This window comes from Physeter macrocephalus, chromosome 12, assembly GCF_002837175.3.
Source record: "Physeter macrocephalus isolate SW-GA chromosome 12, ASM283717v5, whole genome shotgun sequence".
In the NCBI taxonomy this organism is placed as follows: Eukaryota; Metazoa; Chordata; class Mammalia; order Artiodactyla; family Physeteridae; genus Physeter; species Physeter macrocephalus.
The window spans coordinates 47548845-47564281 of NC_041225.1; the positions used below are offsets into that span (position 1 = coordinate 47548845).

The window sequence follows — 15437 nt, forward strand, 5'->3', positions numbered from 1 at the left end:
TCATTTTTAAAGGCCTCAGGCCAGGTGAGGGCAGAGAAGTCAGGTAGCTCAGGGCAATATCTACAAACACACCTCCACAGCCATCTTCTCTTTTGACCCTCATGATTAAGGTCAATTTCAGGACAGCCATTGACATATTGTTATTCTTATTTTATTTTTATTTATTTATTTTTTTTGTGGTACGCGGGCCTCTCACTGTTGTGGCCTCTCCCGTTGCGGAGCACAGGCTCCGGACGCGCAGGCTCAGCGGCCATGGCTCACGGGCCCAGCCGCTCCACGGCATGTGGGATCCTCCCGGACCGGGGCACGAACCCGTGTCCCCTGCATCGGCAGGCGGACTCTCAACCACTGCGCCACCAGGGAAGCCCTGTTATTCTTATTTTAAACTAAAAAGCAATCAGTGTGCCAATTCTGGGGGAGACCTTTAATGCCCCTTCTCATCCACAGAGTTGGCTAGTCTATGGCAAATAAGAGGTGGAAAGGGGACTTAAATCCCCTGATTGCTGGTTCAGCGCTCATTCTGTGGTCTTTCTGAGAAAGGCGCATTGCAACTAGTTTGGAGGAAGACATCTCTACAAATGGAGCACATATTCAATACCTATGGTGCACACTAAATATAAGCCAGGGAGGTCTTTTGGAAAGCAGTGTTTGTGCCGAGAAGAATGGAGATCTTAAAGCCACCACACCAAAACTCAGTCCTAAGACAGAAACAAGTTTATATCAGTGTCACTATATACATATTGTGTTTAGTTTAGTACTGCTCGGTAAATATCTGTCGAATGAATGAGTGAATGCGTGGATGGATAGATGGATGGATGAGTCTGCTACATAGAGAGTTTTCTGCTAGCAGCCCCAAGACAGTGTGTCATAGTAATCTTCATTTTACAAGCACAGACTGAGGATCCTGCAGGGCATTGCTTGCTTTTGGAATAGAAAATGCCCGGTTTGGGCCAAGCTGCCAGGAGCCCATGAGGTAATCCTTCATTTTACCCAGCTGGATTTTGGAGCTTACTCTAGAGGCTAATTGGTTCCACATGGCTGGCCAAAGCTTAGAATCTGTTTGTTTAGCTTCTGTCATTTCCTCTTGTCAACTCTTGGCCTAAGGAGGACATCCTCCACTGCCCATCACTGTCTTTGGTGAAGTAAGGAGAGAGAGAGGAGACAAGGCCAGGAGATGCCACACATGTTTTACTGGAAACATTCATACCAGCTCCATACCTAGCATTTCAAAGCCAGGACCCACAGTGACAAAAATTTGTCTTGTGGAAATGGCCCATACTCAAAGTACAATAGCCTTGGGCTTAGTCTTAATCATTTAAAGAAGGTATGCTTAATGTAACTACTTTTGTCTATCACATTTTAAATAAGTACAATATGACAGGATCAAAAAGCTGGAGTTAATACGAGAGTTGAAAATCAGACTGTCCAGGGGTTCTCAGACTGTACTTCATGAAAACCCATTTGGAGGGTGTGTCAAGGGCTGTGGAACGGGTGCGTTTCCCACCCTCACTTCCTCAAGGGCAGCTCTGCTTGTGTAATTTTATATACTGGACTTCTCTATAAGACTTTATTTGAATTAAGAGTTCAGCCTCTAAAAACTGTTTAAGGACTATGGATCTAGTTCAAATGCGCTCATTTTAGGCCCAGAGAGATTAAGGTATCTGTGCATCTCCAACGCTTCTGGGACACGTGTTTTAAGGTATCCACGGTGGTCGGACTGCATTTGACACCTTGGATTTCTTCCCTTTCCTGAACTACAGAAGTTAGCGAAATACCCACCCTGCCCCGCACCATGGGTAATGTGAAGATTCTGACACCCTCTCTGAATGGATCAGAAGAGGTAATGTGTATAAAGATGTCTTGATAGGGTAAGGGATTAAGAGCACTTCTTGGTGAGAAATCTGCTAGTGAGCTGGATGTGGCTCTGACCTGGGAAATCTCAGCTGTGAGATTCTTGCAGGTTCATTAGAGAGAAGTGGAACTGTGGTGACCTGTAATAAAGTATGTTTAAGCTTACACTGGAGCCAGTTTTAGTTCCTTGATTTGCCCGCTGTCGATCAGGGGGTGGTGGTCCTCCTAAACTGCCTTTGACCAATCTGGGCAGGGAGAGGGAAATTCTGAATTGGTTTCTTAGAAAAAGTGAGAACTTGACAACCATGAGATGGAGATAGAAAGCACATTGGGCTAATCAGTAATTTAGTGTGTCAAAGTTCAAGGTAAATCTTTGGGTGTTTGTGCATTCAATTTCCACACGGTGAGGGAGGCAGATTAGATGCTTTCTGAGGTCCTTTCCAGCAGGGACCTTCTACAGGTAGCAGCAATGTGTGGTAGATAAGAGCATGGATGCTGGAGCCAGTTGGAGCCAAAGCTGTGAGACTTTGGGTAAATTACTTAGGTCTCTGTGCCTCGATCTCCCCATCCATATAATGGGAGTGATGATAATAATAATGTATACCTCACAGCAGTAAGGATTTAATGAGTTAATATAAGCAATGTGCTTAGAACAGGACCTGGCACATAGAAGGTGCTAGATGGGTGTTTGCAATATGTATTTTTATGAGCTGGTCAGAGGCACACTGATAGTTTTCAAATCCTTTTCAGTATGCTAGTCCTGCCATCCTGACATATGTCTTTCTGTAGCTTTCTCTGAACATGAGGGGTCCCGATGAGTGTCCTTCACAATCCTATTGCTTTGGGTTGTCTGCTGAAGAAAGGTCGTTGTGAAAGGGTTAAGGGTTCCCTGAGAGCCAGGGCATGGGTGTCTCTAGGAGCTGATATCCCTCCCCTCAGTGCTGAATATACACACTGCTCTTTCAAGATGAGGGGAAAACCTCTTCCAAGTAATTTCCACTCACTGCTACTTTCTCTTGGGAGTAGTAGCCCAAAGCTATAAAAGCAGGAGTAGCATTTATCAATTGATTGATTAGCCAATCAGTCAACAAGTATTTACATTGTGTTTCTTATGTATTTAGCATGGTGTTAACTGCCCCCTGGAGAAATAAAAGAAATAGAAGACAAGGTTCTGAAGCTCAGGTTAGGGTCCTAAAATGACTAGTTGAGAAATAATTATAAAACAGCTACTAAATTTAGATGCAGAGAGCAAAGTCTTCCGAGAAGAATTTCTTTAGCTGAGAATGATGTTCTGGAGGGTTTGGGCTCCAAGCTAGATCATAAATGATCAATCAGTGTTCAGAATGAAAGGCCTGGGACCAAGTAGGCCACTCCTGGCATAGTGTACAGAACACCAGTCTGACTAGAGGACAGGAGGTGTAGAGAACAGAGGGCATAATGTTGAACAGATACAGGGCGGCCAGATTGTAAGAACCTTGGAAATCAGGCAGAGACACTGGGGCTTTCCAGGCAAGATTGAGCAGTGGTGAAATACCAAGGTCAGAGTCAAGATGGTCCAGCCCTACCATCAACTGGCTGGGTGATACCCAGCCCATCATTTTCCTGGCCCCAGGAAATGAGTGAGGTGGTCCATTCTAGCCCTCATATTTCTGATGTGGTAGACAATAAGAAGTTACTGAAATTCTCAGGAAAGTGCCACAAGAAAAAGGAATTTGGGGGAGATTTTCCTGGTAATGTGCGAAGGATGGATAATGATATCAGGGAGACCAGCTGGCTATTGCCAAAGTCCCAGTATGCATATGTGAAGGCCTGGATAAAGCACATGGCTGAGGAAATGAAGTCAGAAAGATAAACTTGAGAAGCAGTAGCAGTAGCATCTAGATAGCAACAGATAGAATGTGAGGCAGCCACAAGCCTAGAGCTCAAGACTTGACCATCTGGATGTAGGGATAAGATGAAGAGTCAAGGATAATTTTAAGGTTTCCAGTAATATATAAAACTCCAGCCTTTACACATTCCATTAAGGCAGTAGAATGTCATGGACAGAAATACTGGCTTGGTGATCCAATTGACTTGGGATTGAGTTTGGCTCTACTTTTCCCTAACTGAATGACTATGGCAATTTTAGAAACTTCTGTGAACTTCAGTTTCCCCATATGTAAAATGAGGATAATAGTACCTATTTTTCAGTATTATTGTAAAGCCCACAGGAGATAACTAACACATGTAAAGGGATCAGCATTTTGCCTGTGCACATGGTAAGTGCTCCATAGATGTGAGCTTTTATTGCTTATGAACTGAGCAGCTATTAACTGTTACATACTGTGATAGGTGTCAGGATTCAGAGAGGAAAGAGGCACGACCTCTGCCCTGATGCCACCCACAGATAGATATCATCTCCTATGCGAGGAAAATTGTCCAACTTCCCCTTTCTCCAGTTTAATTAAAATGGCACCTCTTTTCACGTGGGACAAGGAAGGGTTGTAGAGCTCTACAGAAAGTAGACCAGACAACCTGCAAACCTATCAACAACCTGGCTAGCATGTCATCAGCATCACCCCCTCAAAGATATTACTTCTCTCCTCTTAGCTCCTCCTCTTCATGACCTAACTAAAGCAATGACCGGGCTTCCCTGGTGGCGCAGTGGTTGGGAATCTGCCTGCCAATGCAGGGGACACGGGTTCGAGTCCTGGTCTGGGAAGATCCCACATGCTGCAGAGCAACTAAGCCCGTGCGCCACAACTACTGAGCCTGCGCGTCTGGAGCCTGTGCTCCCGCAACAAGAGAGGCCGCGATAGTGAGAGGCCCGCGCACCGCGATGAAGAGTGGCCCCCACTCGCCGCAACTGGAGAAAGCCCTCGCACAGAAACGAAGGCCCAACGCAGCCAAAAATAAATAAATAAATTTATTTAAAATTAAAAAAAAAGCAATGACCTCAGAAAACAGACATTTGTCTATATCAAATAGGCCTTGAGTATGCCTCCAAAACAACTCTTTCCCTTTAAATATATGAGGGTAGCTTTAGGGTACTTCTTATGTTTGCAACTTGTCCACACCAACTGATATGCACCTGAATTTGTTCCATAACAGGAAGAAGAGTTAGAAGTTCTCAGGACACACTGGGATCACTTTGTTCTTCTCTGCCTTACACAGATCCACAGTGATCCCTTCACAGCCCTCGGTGGCCACAGGATTCTAAGCCTGAGAAGGAGTGTAAAGGACACCTGCTTCCCTATGGAAACCATCTGTTCTTGGACTTGGAGCCTCTGAAGGAAGGTAGCTGGGCCATGAGAACCTCGCTAGGTCTCTTGGCCAGTCCACTTCCCCTAGGGAATCAGACGAAGACTTCTTTTCTCCCTCCTTAAGAGAGTGTCCTGCCAGAGGAAACACTTTCTGGATCATTAGAGAAAGTTAGAGAGGTCATCTCTCTTGGCTTCATAAGGGTAGAGAAGCAGAAAAGAAACACGTCTTTTAAACTGTGCAACAGGTCGCTGCAAATGCAACATAAGCTACAGAGGAAAACTTTTGTAGCTGAAAGGAAGTTCTAAGGGATGAAAATTGTGCACAGCTGGCTGAGATCCTTCAAAGGTACAAAGAATTTTTGCAGGACTGTTTGTGCTGGGCCTGATATCTGGAGTTTTGTAGTCACTTATTCCCTTCTCCTGATGTTGTTCAAATACAATTAGGCCAATTCTGGGAACTAATGCCTTCTCCTTGACACATTCTTGTTAACCGGCTCCATTTCAACACATGGCCTCTTTTGGACAGTACGTAGGTAGACCCTTGACATCTGTGAGGACTATCATGTCCACAGAGGTTCACAAATCCCTAATTCGTGAGTGTGGAAACATTTGTACAAGCCCCTGGCTTTCTCCCAAACCACATGTTTCCTGTACAGTGCCTCACATCACAGGCTAAGCAACTTTCCAACTTGAACTGAAGTTCAACCTATCATGTTGTGGTGACTTCTCTTTTTCCCACACATAAACCAGTTTTGATTAAAGAAAATAAGAAGCAAATACGCTTTTTCAAAGTTCTTGCAAGGCCAGCAATGAATGAAGAGCTACAGCAACGTAAGGAACTGGGTGGTCAGTGGGCTCCCTACCTAAGGGAGTCCGTTTTGTATACCAGCTCCAGATTCAAAACGGGGCCTCTACCTGCAACAGATGGCTGTGTGTTATGGGCCTTCATGGTTGTTCATGAACAGTCTAAATGGAGAGGTTAGGTCTGGGAGTGCCACAGGCTTCCTTCCTGTTGACACTTCATTCTTGGGCCTCCAGACCACAGGTTCCATGGCAGAGGTGAGAGCTCCCCTCCCAGTGAACCTCTGGGAAGAGGCAGGCCCAGCAGGAGAACAGTGGCAACGAAAGGAACTTTTTTCCTGATTTGTATAATTCAAACCCATCTGGTATACCCTCTACATATGGGAAATAATAAAGGCTGTTTATAATTATGACCCTAGGTCTTCTGAAGAATCAAGGAAAGATCAACCTCACATATGTATTGATGGTCTATCTTATCCTGCACACCAATCAGACTTGAGGCAACGTCTAATGAAAGATACATATAAAATATGATCTTGAAAATAAGAATAGAAGATCAAAAATTCTGTAGAAGGGGGGAAATAAGCTCAACAAAAAACTACACAGATCTAATTATTGTGATTAAGTATTGCATTTAGTTCAGAGTTTCCTGGCAACAAAGGCAAAAAGAAAAAAAATCAACAAATAATTCTTCAGGAGAGAGATGCCCTCTCTTGGTAATAAATCTTGAAATAAATTACAACGTAGGGCTTATGCAAAAGAAATTCAATGACACAGTGGACCACGCCCTAATGATTTTTAAAAAATAAGCAAAAAAATTCACATATAACCATTTCCCACATTGTCCCTTAATGACAGCTTAAATCAAATCATTAAAAATACATAGTTGTAAATTTTACCTCAGGAAAAAAAGTAAAATACTAATCATTATCAAGTTAGCGGGGTGGAGATATAGGTGAAACAAAAATGGCAGAATGTTGATAATTGTTGAAACTGGGTTGAGGGTACATGGTGGCTCACTGCACTATTCTATTCATTTGTAAACATTTGAAAATTTCCACAAAACAAAACAAAACCATAGCTGAAAGCATTTGACAGCCAGGGGAGTTAAGCTAATGTGTTATCTAACAAAGACTCTATTCTATTTGATAAAGTTTTAAGTTAAGCAGATATAATACTATACTCAATCTTTGAAAATTGATCAGCTGAGCTATGGAGCACTTGGCAATACTCAGAATCAGACCCAAAGCACTGTAGACATTTCTGTATAAGTGTGCACATTCCCAGCTAATCTTGGTGGCAGGTTATTGACCCACTTAAGACAACAAGCTATCAAGGAGTGGAGGGGAAAGCCAGATTCAGATACCTTCGCTGCAGTTCTTCAGGGCAAAGAAGTCCACTGCAGACAAGCTTCGGTTTCCACTCGAGATGTATTCCAGGGCCACTCGGAACGGGTTCTCTGGGCGCCCAATTCTTCCCTGCAGCACAGTCCAACTGGTTGCATTGGAAAGCAGAGGGGAAAAGCATAGAAAAACAGTGATGAGAAGCAGATCTAACCTGCAGAGAGGTCCTACCCCTGCACTGGCCCACATTCTTCATGCTGCACAGAGGTGGAACCCTTTTTCCTCTTTCTGATTGTGCTGAGGCTAACCCTGTGTGCTTATGTAAATACTGCCTTAGGACAAATTCTTAGGACCTGGGTCAAAGCATATGTACATTTAAAACTCTGAGGATGGTGACTCTGACGGCAACACACACACATTTGTTTCTTTCTTGTCAGCTAACTCAGAGACTCAATTCTTAAACCCACTGTAGCCACTGGTGTTCCTTTTGTCATACTTTTTAGGCAACTGCAGACCTTTGGACTATTTCAGTAGCTAGTCTTACAGGAAAAGAATATATATGCCTGAGAAAATCTGCCAGCAGAGTGAAGGAATCGTCTTCAAAGCATTTATCAGTGTATTCATAATTATCTCTGGAAAGAATGCTTGGTTTTTGTAATTTTATCGGATCCCAAAGTCTCAGAACCCTCAGGTTTGCTATATAGCTACTTAAGGGAAGCTAGCAAGTGCTATTTATTTACTGAAGGAAAATTAAAGTGCACTGAAGCATGTATTTTGGGGTAAAAGTCACCTAAGATTGACGTGGACTCTGCAAAAAGGTTCAAACAGAAGAAGACAGAAGCTGGTCAAACACTGAGCACTGCATCTATCTATAATCAAGGACACTGACACAGCTGGAGAACGGAGAATAAGCTAAATGAACATTTTTACACCTCACTCAGGCTATTAACCTCTTGGAGTAGCCTCCTGTCACTGATTGGAACATCAAATTTACTTTCCAAAATTGATTCAGGTTTTTTTTAATGTATATAGTTATTTTGACAATTTTGTGTGGAGAATGGAAATGACCTGGACTATTTTGTATTTTCTTTCCTTTTAAAGAAAAACAATTTTATTGAGGTGTAATTGAGGTACAATAAATAAATCACATGTACAAAAGTGTACAATTTGATGAATTTTGACATTTGGATACACCCATGAACTCATCACAATGTTTCATAGTGTCTTACCAGTAGGTTGGGCTTAGGTGTGACAGTATGAGTACTAAGGAACTTAGGGAAAGACTAGCTTTCTGTTTGAAAAAATTTTAAAGCACCCTCCCAAACCCCAAGTATAAAAAATATTAAAAATCCAGAAAAGTTGGTCAAGGAAAGTAAAAGTCACCCAGAAGCTCATCCAGAGACTACCATGGTGAACACCTCTGTGAACAGCCTTTTAGCTACAGTTTTACACAGATAAGGTCATACACACATAAGCTTGCTGTGACTGCACTTTGCCACTCAATGGTGTGTCACAAGACAATAAATATAAATTACATGATCAGTTCAATGATTGCATTTTTAATGATTTGTGCATTGTTCCTGATTTTTCCTCTCATGCTGAGGCTAACCCTGTGTGCTTATGTAAATACTAACTCAGGACAAATTCTTAGAACCTGGGTCAAAGTGTACGTACATTTAAAACTCTGAGGATATTGTCAGTCCTCCAACAGTGAATCAGAAGGCCCATTTCTCCATTTGCTTATTTGCTTGTTAACACTGGATCCCATCAAATGTTTTTTTTCGTCGCACTGCACAGCTTGCGGGATCTTAGTTCCCCCACCAGGGATTGAACTGGGCCCTCGGCAGTGAAAGTGCAGAGTCCTAGCCACTGGACAGCAAGGGAATTCCCAAGATCCCATTAAATCTTTTCCATCTGTTAACTTTTGGTAATGAAGGAGTCGCCTAAGGCAATCTATGGTCTTTCAGGTGGGTGTTCCTGGATGGGAGTTTTTTGTCTCCGGTCTCTGCCATGTTGTTGGGCATGCAGTGCGCTCTGCTGAAGGCAGAAGGCATTTCTGTTCCCTTTCTGTGCTCTTCTGTAGTTAATTCAGATCACTGGAGCCAGTGCCTCAGCCATTTAATAAAAGTGTATTAAATGTATAGCTGATTCACTTTGTTATACAGCAGAAACTAACACACGATTGTAAAGCAATTATACTCCAATAAAGATGTTAAAAAAAAAAGTGTATTAAGTTTCCCCACAATAGATGCTGTAGAAGGGATTATTGCTGTTGTAGTTTGTTCTCTGTTACTGTACCCAACAGGATTTCTATCCAAAATAAAACCAGTGCAATTGAATAAGGAAAAGGAGGCCTTCTGTTTAAATGTGTGACTGTCAAAGAAAAAAAAATTGAAAATAAAATGTAAATGAGGGGTCCTTAAGGAAAAAAACAAAGAGAGCAGAATTTTTCTTGTTCTTTTGAAAGATAAAGGACTCTTATTTTCGAGGAAATATGGTGATAAAATGTATGACTATTCATATTCTTCCAAAATCGTAGCTCTCTGCTCTGAGGAATGATGGATTTTAATTCCAGGTACACAGTGGCCCTTGACAACGATTTCCATTTCTGTATTGGCACCAGCCCTCTGGAAAAATGTGTCAATTGTTTTAGGGATTAGTTTCTGAGTTACTGATGCAATAACATTTGTCTGAAATTCTCTGGCTTCCCATAGTTTCCTGCTGCAACTTTAATAACTTTCAGAGTAGTTGCCGAACATGATTTTATAACCAGGGAAGTTGGGACTGAAAAAGGGCAAGCTTATACCTAGGCTCAGATTTGTGGAAGAGACAGCAAAAACGCTGTGAAAAAAACTCAAGCTCTCTTTTCTCTCTGCCTCCATTTTCTTTGTTGACGTCCCAGTGGTCATGAAACTTGCTCATTAGGGTCCTGTTTTCCTCTTTGGCTGGTGGCAACTCTACTTCTGCTTGCAAAGGGGAAGGTTATGTTCTAACCTAGAGCCTCCTAGAGACAAAAGTGCAGCTGTATCCACGTGCTGGGGATTTGCGGCCAACTCAGCACTGGTGCTTCAGTCAATCAGTATGACAGTGAGGGGAGGCCATCTGGACTTTGGGAAGCCAAAAGCACAGTATGGATGGCCTGTCACCATCCATTATCTTCCAGTTGTCTCTCTGGAGCTCTCCACTTCCAGTTCTGGCTCTGCCCACCATTTGCCTGATGACTTTGAACAAGGTAGTTTACTATGAATGCCTGAAATTTGGGATGTTTTCTGATCAAATTGTATTCTCAACCAGAGAAAGTGTCTCCAACTTTGTGTGAGTTTGCTGAGAAAAAAAACTGACTACACATTTTTGCTGAGTGGTTACATCATAATGAATAAATCAGACTCCACTGAAAAAGGCAGGAGGATTGGTCTGTGAATATCCAGGTCCATTTCTGACCTGGAGGCTGGAAGTAATATATTCAAAGGCCACCAAGTTGGGAGCTGAGTCCCAGATTCTGGTCCTGGATTTGCATGGGGTAAGGTAAGTACGGGACCTCCTTGGGTTATAGTTTCTTTATTAGCAAAATGCAGCCGTTGAATTAAAAGTTCTCCAAGGTCTCATACTGATCTTATGCCTATACTTTTCTAGCAAATTGCCTGAGCTCTAGTGACAAAACACTTTACCAAAACCCTGAAAGCCTCAGTGGACCGATAATATTCTATAGAAGGTGGAAGAAGAATGATTAGCCAAAGAACCACAGGCTTATTTCTCCAAAGAGACTCAGTTCCACCCCCCTCAGAGAAATGGTGAGAGCTGCTCAAGGTCACACATTGGTTACCTACAGACCTAAGACTAAAATCAAATATATTATTTCTCCACAACTGCAAGAACAGGAGACAATGCGACCCATGGACCAGTCTGTATATTCAGTCACATTTCATATCACTAGAATCACAGAGATAAAGAAGGATATGTTGACTTAGCATTGCTAGAGGAAATCACCAGTCTGGGTTTTGAGGATAGACAGGTCAGTCAGACAGTGAAATACATTGTCAGAAAATGCACACACAAAACAAAACAAAAAATCATAAGAAGATCCAACATGAAAACAAAAAGAATCTCGAAGGTTCCCACTGCTCCATACCAGGTTAGTCTCTACATGTTTAAAGGAAACTGTCTGGCACTTCTGATGTGAGGCAAGCTGCTGATGAGACTGAAGGGTTGGCAGCGTGTCTCAAAAGGATGAAGGCACCAAGTTATTGTAAGTCCAGAATGAAGGGTCACTTTTTGACAGCACTTGAGGGCCATGGATGTCAGTTGACAAAACAGAGGAATGTGTATTACTTCACTGCTGTGTGATATTCCAATAGGCATGATGTTGATGTAGGGCTGGCTTACAAAAGTGAGCCCTCAAACATACATGCCAGTCAATGAAATGCCTTTCTGAGATGGTTTTAGCTGCTACAGTATCAGGACGCCTACATTCAGTTCTCAGCTCCACCGTCTACTAAGTGACTTTAGGCGAATGATGTAATTTCTCTGATCTCCTGTTTCCTTATTTTTAAGGTGGAAGTCGTAATGCCTAGCTTGCTGGATCGCTGTGTGGATTTGTGAGAAGGATATACACAAAGGAATACCCTTATTAGGGCCTCAATAAGCAAGAGCTCTTCTTACAGAAGACCAGAGCTTTTTTCTTGGAATGGCACTGGTCCATGAAATTATCTGCATCTCAATTCATTTACAAGATTCAAGTGGGAGAGGGATGTAAGTAAAAGAAGGTAAGAAAGGCATTAGCAATTTATGAATAGCAGCCACCTTTTGTTTAAATCAGGAAAAATTTTTAGTTAAAAGAAATTATGTTGAAACACTCCTACAACAAAGTATATTAGCATTGGACTATGATAGCAGATCAGCCTTCTGCCCAGAACTCTCTAAAGGCCCCCATCTCACTTTGGAGTAAAATCCTCTTATTTATCTTTGCGTCTTTCTGTAGCATGTGAAAAGATGCCTTGTGTCTAGATCTTGGTTTGAATTTGTTGAATTGAATTCCACTTCTCAGGTATTATTGGTGCATCACTGCACACTAGATAACGTATTAAATGCTCTGGGGAGCCTTAGAGTTTAGGATTTAGCTGTGTACTAAAGGAGCTTACAGACTAGCGAGAAAGAGTAAAAGTATGTACCGAATTTTAGAGTGAATGGCAGTATAGAGGAGCTGAGTGAGCGGCATAAGCACTACGTACTATTGAATCACAGAGGGCAAAATGATGTCTCACATCCAGTGATCAGGAGAGGTGTAACTTGAGGATGGGTTATGAAGAAGGGGCAGGAATTGGGAAGAGGGCAATGCAGAAAGGGAGGCTGGTATGAGCACATGAGCAGAGCCCATACAGACTGTGTATTCAGAAAACAGGGTGGTCCTGTCTGGTGGGAGTCAATGTTTTTCACTTTCATAGGAAGGAGGTCCTCTGTGTCTTGCCACGCTCCCCGACTCCTCCCCCCAGCCCCGCCCCACAACCTCCACCTGCTTAAAGCCAGGGTGATGGATCATTCATCATTGTGTCTCCAGTGCCTGATACATTGTAGACACCCGACAAATATTTGTTGAACAAGAGAACAAACGCATGAACAGATTTCTGTTAAATCAGACAAGATTCTGACATTCTGGGCCAAAATTTTATTGCAGTGGAGTTGAGTTAATCTGAAAGTTCAAGTCAGTTCATTATTGTTAGCTGTCATCCATTCAAGTGATAATGATGCCTTCCCTGTTAGGAAGAACCTAGGGACTGGGGAATTTGCAGGGGTTGAAGGAAGTTTTGGGATTGATTCATTGTATAACTCTTGACTCCCCATTTGCCCACAGGCCCCATCTTTAAAGGGGCAGGGCCATGGGAAACCATCAAACTAGCTCTTGTCCAAGGACCTAGAACCCAAACAAGGAATCAGAGTTATAGTAATTGAGACATGGAGGGGACCTGAGTGCTCAACTAGGAGAGGTCCCACCTCATGCATGATCATTCTCTACAACACAGGTCAGCCTTGAACCCAGCAGTATGAATGTTTTTTAAATAGATCTTTATTGGAGTATAATTGCTTCACAATACCGTGTTAGTTTCTGTTGCACAACAAAGCGAATCAGTCATATGCATACACATGTCCCCATATCCCCTCCCCTTTGAGGCTCCCTCCCATCCTCCCTATCCCATCCCTCTAGGTCATTGCAAAGCACCTAGCCAGTCTCCCGGTGCTATGCTGCTGCTTCCCACCAGCCAACTATTTTACATTCGGTTGTGTGTATATGCCGATGTTACTCTCACTTCACCTCAGCTTCGCCCTCCCACCCCATGTCATCAAGTCCATTATCTATGTCTACCCCTTTATTCCTGCCCTGCAACTAGGTTCATCAGTACTGTTTTTTTTTTTTAAGATTCCATATATATGCATTAACATCTGGTATTTGTTTTCCTCTTTCTGACTTACTTCACTCTGTATTACAGACTCTAGGTCCATCCATCTCACTACAAATAACTCAATTTCGTTTCTTTTTATGGCTGAGTAATATTCCATTGTATCTATGTGCCACATCTTGTTTATACATTCATCTGTCAATGGACATTCAGGTTGGTTCCATGTCCTGGCTATTGTAAATACTGCTGCAGTGAACATTGTGGTACATGTCTCTTGATGAATTATGGTTTTCTCAGGGTATATGCCCAGTAGTGGGATTGCTGGGTCGTATGGTAGTTCTATTTTTAGTTTTTTAAGGAACCTCCATACTGTTTTCCATAGTGGTTGTATCAATTTACATTCCCACCAACAGTGTAGGGGGGGTTCCCTTTTCACCACACCCTTTCCAGCATTTATTGTTTCTAGCTTTTTTTGATAATGGCCATTCTGACCAATGTGAGGTAATACCTCACTGTAGTTTTTTAAATAAATAAATTTATTTATTTATTAATTTATTTAGGGGTGTGTTGGGTCTTCATTTCTGTGCGAGGGCTTTCTCTAGTTGCGGCGAGCGGGGGCCACTCTTCATCGCGGTGCGCGGGCGTCTCACTGTCACGTTGTTTGTTTTTTTGATATTGAGCTCCATGAGCTGTTTGTGTATTTTGGAGATTAATCCTTTGTCTGTTGTTTCATTTGCAAATATTTTCTCCCATTCTGAGAGTTGTCTTTTTGTCTTCTTAATGGTTTGTTTTGCTGTGCAAAGGCTTTTAAGTTTAATTAAGTCCCATTTGTTTATTTCTGTTTTTATTTCCCTTACTCTAGGAGATGGGGCAAAAAAGATCTTGCTGTGGTTTATGTCAAAGAGTGTTTTTCTTATATTTTCCCCTAAAAGTTTTATAGTGTCTCGTCTTACGTTTAATCTTTAATCCATTTGGAGTTTATTTTTGTGTATGGTGTTAGGTAGTGTTCTAATTTCATTGTTTTACATGTAGCTGTCCAGTTTTCCCAGCACCACTTACTGAAGAGGCTGTCTTTCCTCCATTGTATGTTCTTGCCTCCTTTGTCGTAAATTAGGTGCCTATATGTGCATGGGTTTACCTCTGGGCATTCTATTCTGTACCATTGATCTATATTTCTGTTTTGTGCCAGTACCATACTGTCTTCATTACTGTAGCTTTGTGGTAGAGTTTGAAGTCGGGGAGCCTGATTCCTCGAACTCAGTTTTTCTTTCTCAAGATTCTTTTGGCTATTCAAGGTCTTTTGTGTTTCCATACAAATTGTAAGATTTTGTGTTCTAATTCTCTGAAGAATGCCATTGGTAGTTTGATAGGGATTGCACTGAATCTGTAGATTGCTTTGGGTAGTATAGTCATTTTCACAATTTTGATTCTTCCAATCCAAGGACGTGGTATATTTCTCCATCTGTTTATGTCATCTTTGATATCTTTCATCAGTGTTTTATAGTTTTCTGAGTACAAGTCTTTCACCTCCTTAGTAATTTCTCTTTCTGATCTTTTATTGTTAGTTTATAGGAATGCAAGAGATTTCTGTGAATTAATTTTGTATCCTGAAACTTTACCAAATTCATTAATTAGTTCTAGTTGTTTTCTGGTGGCATCTTTAGGATTTTCTATGTATAGTATCATGTCATCGGCAAACAGTGAAAGTTTTACGTCTTCCTTTCCAAATTTTAGTCCTTTTATTTCTTTTTCTCTCTGATTGCTGTGGCTAGGACTTCCAAAACTACGTTGAATAATAGTGGTGAGAG

At 41.9% G+C, this 15437-nt stretch overlaps 1 protein-coding gene across 1 annotated transcript in view; it reads right to left on the minus strand.

Annotated features, from left to right (window-relative positions):
- The window catches only part of ALK (ALK receptor tyrosine kinase), a 737057-nt gene that overhangs the window by 152998 nt on the left and 568622 nt on the right, over nt 1–15437 (minus strand). Inside the window, exon 6 of the mRNA XM_028496593.2 lies at nt 7261–7388. Within this exon, the coding sequence (XP_028352394.1) occupies nt 7261–7388 (128 nt within the window). The remainder of the gene's footprint in view (nt 1–7260; nt 7389–15437) is intronic.